The sequence below is a fragment of the Hyperolius riggenbachi genome, chromosome 9 (assembly GCF_040937935.1).
Source record: "Hyperolius riggenbachi isolate aHypRig1 chromosome 9, aHypRig1.pri, whole genome shotgun sequence".
Taxonomy (NCBI): Eukaryota; Metazoa; Chordata; class Amphibia; order Anura; family Hyperoliidae; genus Hyperolius; species Hyperolius riggenbachi.
In genome coordinates, this window is record NC_090654.1 from 95,349,136 (window position 1) to 95,358,056 (window position 8,921).

General features: G+C 46.1%; 1 protein-coding gene across 1 annotated transcript; it reads right to left on the reverse strand.

Annotated features, from left to right (window-relative positions):
- Positions 1–2,865: 2,865 nt before the first annotated feature.
- LOC137533491 (olfactory receptor 5AR1-like) lies at positions 2,866–3,792 on the reverse strand. The gene has a single exon (XM_068254870.1). The coding sequence runs from the start codon at positions 3,790–3,792 to the stop codon at positions 2,866–2,868; it is 927 nt and encodes a 308-aa protein (XP_068110971.1).
- Positions 3,793–8,921: the final 5,129 nt, after the last annotated feature.

The following is an 8,921-nucleotide window of genomic DNA, read 5'->3' on the forward strand; positions in this document are numbered from 1 at the left end:
CCCTAACATACACATCATTTGGCAGCTGTTCCCCAAAATACATAACAGCGGTTTCACAAAAATGCAGATAATCTGACAGCAGTTCCCCCAAAATAGGTACCCCCAGGTAGCCAGGTCTATAGGTGTCCCCAGTATAAGTAGCCATGAGTATAGTAGTCCCCAGTATATGTAGCCAGAGGTATAGTTGCCTAGTATATGTAGCCAGGGGTATATGTCCCCAGTATATGTAGCCAGGGGTATATGTGCCCAGTATATATAGCCAGGGGTATATGTGCCCAGTATATGTAGCCAGGGGTATATATGCCCAGTATATGTAGGCAGGGGTATATGTGCCCAGTATATGTCGCCAGGGGTATATATGCCCAGTACATGTAGCCAGGGGTATATATGCCCAGTACATGTAGCCAGGGGTATATATGCCCAGTATATGTAGCCAGGGGTATATATGCCCAGTATATGTAGGCAGGGGTATATGTCCCCAGTATATGTAGGCAGGGGTATATGTCCCCAGTATATGTAGGCAGGTGTATATGTCCCCAGTATATGTAGGCAGGGGTATATGTGCCCAGGTTACCCAGGTGTGCCCCCACCCGGAGGGAGCAGAGCAGAGAAGGCGAGCTATGGGGACAGTGGGGATGGGCGGACATCTCCCCCCCATCCCTCACCTTTGTGCTCCCCTTCCTACCTCTCCCCTCCAGCGTTGTTAAGTGTTGGGCCCGGCGGCGAAAGTGGGTGGAGACTTACCTCGTTCCAGCCGCAAGGGACGCTCCGCTCTGTGTGCAGCTAGTCTGGTCTTCTAGCCGCACACAGAGCGGAGCGTCCCTTGCGGCTGGAAGAAGGCGGAAAGTCTCCGCCCACTTTCGCTGCCGGGCCCGACACTTAACAATGCTGGAGGGGAGAGGCAGGAAGGGGAGCACAAAGGTGAGGGATGGGGGGGGGAGATGTCCGCCCATCCCCACTGTCCCCATAGCTCGCCTCCTCTGTGCTGCTCCCCTCCACACAAGCCAGGGTGAACGGCGTTCACTCTGAAGAAAAAGTGGGTGAACGCCGTTCACCCGCATCCACGCAGGACTCGACCCCTGGTGGCAGAAGTCAGGTCACAGTGTGGCCTCACTTGCCGTCCTGAAGATGTATGCTAAATCAAGATATTTACCATGGTGCTATGGTTTAGACCACACATGTCAAAAACCGGCCCGTGGGCCAAATCTGGCCCTAGAACCATTCTATTTGGCCCTCAGGTGCTTTCCCCACTTTGCATTATGTTTGACCCACTCTAGACCACCCAAGGAGCAATATTGGAGGGTAAGCCCTAGATCACCAGGGAAACCATATGGGGAGGAGGACAGCACTAGACACCAGGGAACTGTATAGGAGATGGAGGAGGCCACTAGACACCAAGAAACTGTATAGGGAAGGGAAGACCATGAAACATCAGGAAACTGTATAAATGAGGGTGGGAGGACCACTAAACATCAGGGACCTGTATAGAGGATGAAGGGGGGATATTAGACACCAGGGAACTTTATAAGGGAGAGAGGTGGCCACTAGACATTGAGGTCGGCCCGCGACTTGGTCCCAGAGCTCAATTTTGACCGACTTTGTATTTGAGTATTTATTTATTGTGAGGATGCTAAATATATGTTTTTTCTTTATTCATTATAGTTTCAACCCCCTTTAAGAATGTACAGCAGGCTCATAAGTTCCTGACAGACACCTAATTTAATGCCCTGCTCCATTGCAGCATAGTTCAAGTCTCGTATGCTAATTCTTGAACTCTGAATGCTTCTGAATTCTGTGGACAGTACGATAGCATAGTGGATAGCACTCTCGCCTCGCAGTGCTGGGTTCAAAACCCAGCCAAGGCACTACCTGCAAGGAGTTTGTATGTTCTCCTGGTCTTTGCGTAGGTTTCCTCCCACATCCCCAAAATATACAGATAAGCTAATTGGCTTCATTGGCTCTAAGCTACAATAGACATATGACTATAACGATTAGATTGTGAGCTGCTCTGAGGGACAGTTAGCGACATGACTAAATATACTCTGTAAAAGCACTTCAGAAGATGTTAGCGCTATATAAATACTAAATAATAATTAGCATATCTGTCCAACCCTCACATGATCGCGCTAATGATGTGATTTTCCAAGCATCCTTCTGATAGGGCACCCAACCAGGAAGCAGTAAGGCTAGCTTGACCTGTAACAACGGCTTGGAACACTAAAACAAATAATTGACTGTATATTAAGACAAAGACAGACAAATAACATTTATATCGCGCTTTTCTCCTGGCGGACTCAAAGCGCAAGAGCAGCAGCCACTAGGGCGCGCTCTATAGGCAGTAGCAGTGTTAGGGAAACTTGCCAAAGGTCTCCTACTGAATAGGTGCTGGCTTACTGAGCAGGCAGAGCCGAGATTCAAACCCTGGTCTCCCATGTCAGAGGCAGAGCCCTTAACCATTACACCATCCAGCCACCCCTATTAAAGGGGACCTGAACTCAGAACTCCATCTCAGATCTAAAAGATAAGCAACAGCATAATAACCTTTAAAGAAAAACATTTCTGTGTTACAGCTGATACAAATTCTACAATAAATCTGCACTATTTCTACTTCCTGCTTTCATGGAAGCAGACATATTGTTAATATCCTGTGCTTTTAAATTAGCTTATCTTCCGTGGCAGTCAGGTGTAACAAGGGAGAAATCAAATTACAACCTGTGCTTAGACACAGATGAGGGGGAATTAGACAGGTTAAACTCTCTAAATACATACAGGCTGCATTTCTCTATGCTTTTCTTCTGCCGTGTGCAAGAGTTCAGGTCCACTTTAAGACTGCTTTGTATTTTTTAACCACAGTTCAGAGTCACTTTAATGAAACCTGCAATTGTTTTTTACTGTCCCTTTAACATCCTTATTCCTTATGCTGTAAATAAAAGGATTTAACATTGGAGATACTGCTGTATAAAGGATGGCCACAGTCTTGTCTGTCTCTGGAGAGTGAGCAGATGGAGGTCTCATGTACATGAACATAATAGTCCCATAATACAGAGTGACGACAGTGAGGTGGGAACCACATGTAGAGAAACCCTTCCACCTTCCTGGTGATGAATGTATCTTCAAGACTGCCGAGACGATGTAAAAGTATGACATTGCAGTCAACAAGAAAGAGCACAGGACTATGATTATTGTTGATACATATACCAGCACCACATGATGCCGTGTATCTCTGCATGAAATTTGCAAGAAAAGAGGTATCTCACAGAAGAAATGGTTGATATAGTTAGACTGAAAATAGGGCATGTAAAAAGTCAAAATAACATGAATGATTGAGTTTGAGCAGGAAAAGCTCCATGATCCAGCAGCTAAACACAAGCACAACTTCCTGTTCATGATAGTATGGTAGTGCAGAGGTCTACAGATGGCAGCAAACCTGTCATAGGCCATGACGGCAAGTAGGATGCACTCTGTTGCCCCTAGTGCTAAATAGAAGAACATTTGGACAGCACAACCAAATAAGGAAATACTTTTGTCTTTTGATAAAGCATTCACCAACAAATTAGGAATGACAGTGGAGGAAAAGCCAAGATCAATAACAGAGAGGTTACTCAGGAAAAAGTACATAGGGGTCTGCAGGCATGGAGTGATCCTCACTACCAGAATCAGAATCAGATTTCCCAACAACGTAAATATGTACATTACCAAGAAAAGGAAGAAACAGATGATTTGGAAATATGGAACATCTGACAGACCTAGAAGGATGAACCTGTCTGCTGATGTGTGGTTCAAGCAGCCCATTGTATTCAGTTGGCACCTGGTAAAAAATGAATGTCGAGGACTTGATTACAATTTACCTGAATCAATGGCTACTGCTGCATTAGAACTGGACCATTCCTATATCATGAAACAGTTAATACAAATTAGACTAAACTCAGGAGCAGAAATTAAAATTTTGCAAAAATTTGTAAAATGTAAAACACATCACATAAGGTGTACATTTTTCACTGAGAAAAATGCACTATAAATTACTTTTTTCCCCTATTTTGCTGTCACTTACAGTAGATGGTAATCGTCTGAGAGATTTGACAGGTTTTGGTCTAGTCCATCTACTCTGGTCTTAAAGTGGCCAAAGCCGTCGTGCCCTCAATGGGTTAAGGAAACATTATATTTATTTTATTTTAGACACACTGGCCCAAATGCAATTCACTTTTCTCCTGGATGATATTTTCACAACATGTCAATACAATTTTAAACTAACAGCAAGCAAGAAAATAATACAAATAATTTTGACAGTACTTTTTCATTTACTTTTTGGTACTTTTTCAATTTCAAAGTGCTGAAAAGTTATTTTAAAAAGAAGTTGAAAAATTATCTCCTAGAAGAAAACTCAGGAGAAAAGGTGAATTGGATTTGGGCCACTGTATCTTCTGTCTATTTGTCCACCTAATCACCTGATTTATTTAAGCATTTGACAAATCAGTTTCCACAGTTTTCAATCCCTTTTGTTGTAGTAGTTTCACACTTCTCACCTATGGGTTGGAGTTGTTGGGATAGAGGGCTTCATATTAATGCTACTGAACAGAAAATTCTGGCATTCTGCAGTCCTGTGACAAGTGGTGCAGGGAGAAAAGAGATTAAAGTCATTGGGAACTTTAAAAAACAAACAGCCAGATATTTACCTAAGGAGAGGGAAGTCTCTGGGTCCTATAGAGCCTTCCCTCTCCTCTCTCGGTCCCCTCGTTGCAGCGGCAGCTCCCCAGTTTGAATCCCCGCTGTGGGGAACTTCGGAAGTCTTCAGGAGTCAAGTCCTCTCATAGACACGTGGATTTTTATTGCGCCTGCGTGAGCCCAGGAGAGAGCTGCTCACGCAGGCGCAGTATGGAGCCACCCATCTTTAGGAGCACTCAGGCTCCTGAAGACTCCCAAAGCCTCCTTTAGTGGCAGATAGAGCAGTAATGGTCCAAACTGGTCCAATACTGCTATCGGGAGCTAGCACTGGAACGCGGGGACAGGGAGAGGAGATGGAAGGCTCTATAGGACCCAAAGCATTCCCTCTTATTAGGTAAGTATCTGGCTATTTTTTTAATCAGGTTCCCATTCACTTTAACTAGACAGACACAAGCTAAATTACAATGAAAGAATACCGTTGTAATGCTAGGGGGTCATACTTTCTGACCACCCTGCACAACAAGGCTAAGAGCTGGATAATGGAAGAGGCTACACAGGCTGCCCAGAGCAACTGCAGCTCTGTGCTTCTGATAAGACGCAATGGCAGCGCAGTGCGATGTTGCGCTGCTCTTGCGATAGCAAACATTCAGACAGATACAAGACAGACTGGAGTGAGGTAGACAATAGCAACTGCAGCAATGGCTACCTCGCAAGGACAGGACTATGCTAGCTAAGTATGGGTAATCACACTAAGCGCAACCTACCAAAATGTGCTGAAACCTGACTAGCTAAACAGGATCTGGAGCAATACAGCGAACAAGGATAGGCAATACAAAATCTCTGCACTAGAAGAAGTACGTATATATGTCCCCGTGGGAAATATATAATTGTAGCTCCACAAGATAACTGAACTAGAAAGTAACTAGACATGGAATATATTTCACAGTATTAAAGGACCAAGTAACAGCTTAGACGGAGCTGAAACTATGACGGGTGAGGCCTAAAAGGGAAGGCAGACTTTTATGCTGGCATCAGCCAATGGATGCAAGCATGCAAATCTCCACACAGCTGAATGGTAATCATTCAATCCTGAGCTGGCTTGATTACCATTAGCTAGCTGCAAGACTATGATAACAAATGCATGCAGTACTATGTAACAACATGCATTCAGGAAAGCCAGGGCTATCTGGCTGCAGCTCAGCTGTAGTAAGCCATTGAAGGAATGATGACAGCATTCTGAGCTGCCCAGAACTGCAGAGCAATTGCAAATGACAATGTGACTCATTGTGAATGCACAACCGAATGCAGGCTGACAAATCAGAACTGCCCATTTGCGGCTCCACCACAATGGACAGAACACGCCACAGGAGGAATCCTTACAACCGTATTTTCCAGAATATAAGACGCACTTTTTCTTCCCCAAAACTGAGGGGAAAAAGTGGGTGCCACTTATATTCTAATGGTACAGTATTTTGGCCCCATAACATACTTACCGGATCCTGCTACCACGATCCTCTCTGACTGCCGTCATCCGAGAGTCATCCGAGGGTCTCAGCTGCCGTCATCTGAGGGTCCCAGCCATCCCATCCTGGATCCCCACTCTTTAGTGTCCCAGCTGCCGGATATTTTTCACTGTAGTCTCATACGCAGACTGCAGCCTTGCGGTAAACATGTGCTGCCGCCCCACTGACATCCTCCATAGTTACGACGTCCTCTTCTTAGTTAAAGTACCCCGTTCTGTGTGACAAGCAGCACACATGCGCCTGACGTCATACGTGACCCCGCCGCTCGTCACACAGAAGGCGGCACTGTAACCAAGAAGAGGACGCCGTAACTATGGAGGATGTCGGCGGGGCGGCAGCGCGTGTTTACTGCAAGGCTGCAGTCTGCGTATGAGACTGCAGTGAAGAAGATCCGGCGGCTGGGACACTCAAGAGCGGGGACCCTGGATAGGAAAGCTGGGACCCTTTGGATGACGGCTGCTGGGAGCCTGGGACCCTTGGATGATGGCTGCTGGGAGCTTGGGACACTCAGATGATGGCTGCTGGGACCCTCGGATGAACCTCGGATGACGGCAGTCAGAGGGAGGAGAAGAGGATAACGGCAACAGGATTAGGTGAGATGCAGCAGGGGTGAAGTGTAGTGTAGTTTGGGTTGCCTGCAGGGGTTAGTTAGTGAAGTGTAGTGTGGTCTAGTTGGTGGTGGTAGCAGGGGTTAGTGAAGCGAAGTGTAGTTGGTGGGAGCAGCAGGGGTAAGTGAAGCGTAGTGTAGCAGGATTTAGTGTAGATGGGCAGTGTAGCTTAGATAGAGACAGTTTTTTTGGAGGGATTAAAGGTCCATAAGACGCCCCTGTACCATAGACGCACCTAGGTTTAGTTTATTTTTTTCCCTGATTTTTGCCCTCTAAATCTAGGTGCGTCTTATGTGCCAGAGCGTCTTATATTCCGAAAAATACGGTATCTTGTATGGCAGATAAAAGTAAGCAGCTTTTACTGTCTGGACGACACTTACAAATATATGTGCCAATACACAGGGTATACGTTATATTATTATTATAATACTCCGTGGCGCTGTACAAAGTAGGAAAACAAACAAGGGGCACATAAGGATACAGACAATGATATCCATCAATTATGGACACTTGTACAAAATACAGAACTGGTGGTTACAATGACAGATGTAGCTTGATGAATAAAATGTATAACAGAGTGCAAACTATGAAATGAACAACAAAGTCCAAGACACAAAGGGGTGAGAGAGCCCTGCCCTTGCTAGCTTACAATCTAAAGGAATGGGGGAAGGGGGTAAACAAGAGGTGGGGAGGTATGCAGTATACATAAAGGCACAGTGCCTGGTAAAGTTATCTAGTAAAGAGTAAAACAAGAGAAAAATGAGAGGTTGAAGGGGAATGGCCTAAGTTGGAGCATATGCTTGTCGGAAAAAGGGAGTTTTTCCGACAAGCATATGCCGTACTGTACACTTACAATTAAAGGATAATCTTTTATGTGGTGGTCTGTGGAGGGAGCAGAGCAGATGCTGGAATGTTCAGAATGGATACTGTTTTTTTTTGTTTTGTTTTTTTTATAAAAAAAAAAAAATATGAAATGCATGATGTGTCATTGGATTAGACCTTTAATAGAAATAACATTTGTAACAAAAATGCTTCAAATGTTCTCATTAAGAACTTCTCAAGCCAAACATTCTGCCTAGACCAGAGGTCCCCAAACTTTTTCTGTCAAGGGCCGGGTCAACATACTTCAGACTGCTGGGGGACCGCATTTTATGCATGAAATGATGTTGAAAAACATTACATTGAATCTAGGCATTGATTCCCCCCAATCATGCCTGGAGGAGAACTCCCAGCAGCAGCCATTCAGTCATGCGCACCTGAAGAACGTCTTGGTGCACCAGAAAGTGAAGCGTTCCCAGGTGACAACCTGCCGTCCAGTTAGGCCTGACGTGAAATTGGATTGGAAGCCAGTGAATGACTGCTCACTGGCTTCTACAGTATGTGGATGGGTGGTGCTAGCACTGCTATTCTATATGCGGGTCGCCGATATTTAAAGGTGCAGTGGGCCACATCTATAAGTTATACATTTTGTGTTTGGGGGCCAGTGAAAAAGCCTTGGCGGGCTGCAATTGGCCCACGGGCCTTAAAGAGAGTCTGAAGCGAGAATAAATCTCGCTTCAGACCTCATAGCTAGCAGGGGCATACGTGCCCCTGCTAAAACGCCGCTATAGCGCGGCTTAACGGGGGTCCCTGTCCCCCCAAACCCCCTCCGTGCAGCGGGGGAGCGCTTCCGGGTTGGGGCAGGGCTAACCGCCGCAGCCCTGCCCCATGCGTGTCTGTCAGACGCGTATCTCCGCCTCTCCCCCGCCCCTCTCAGTCTTCCTTCACTGAGAGGGGCGGGGGAGAGGCGGCGATGCGCGTCTGATAGACGCGCTGGGAGGCAGGGCTGCAGCCGTTAGCCCTGCCTCCAGGAAGACAATCCCCATGACCAACTTGCCGACCATCTTTTGCGGGGGGTGGGTTGGGGGTGAAGGGACCCCCGTTTAGCCGCGGGATAGCGGCGTTTTAGCAGGGGCACACGTGCCCCTGCTATATATAAGACCTGAAGCGAGATTTAGTCTCGCTTCAGTGTCTCTTTAAGGCTCATACACACATCAGACTATAGTCTTTGGAAAATGAAAGATCACAGACCAATCTTACCACCCTTCATGTAGTATGAGAGCCATACTTTGCACAGTCTTTTCTATGG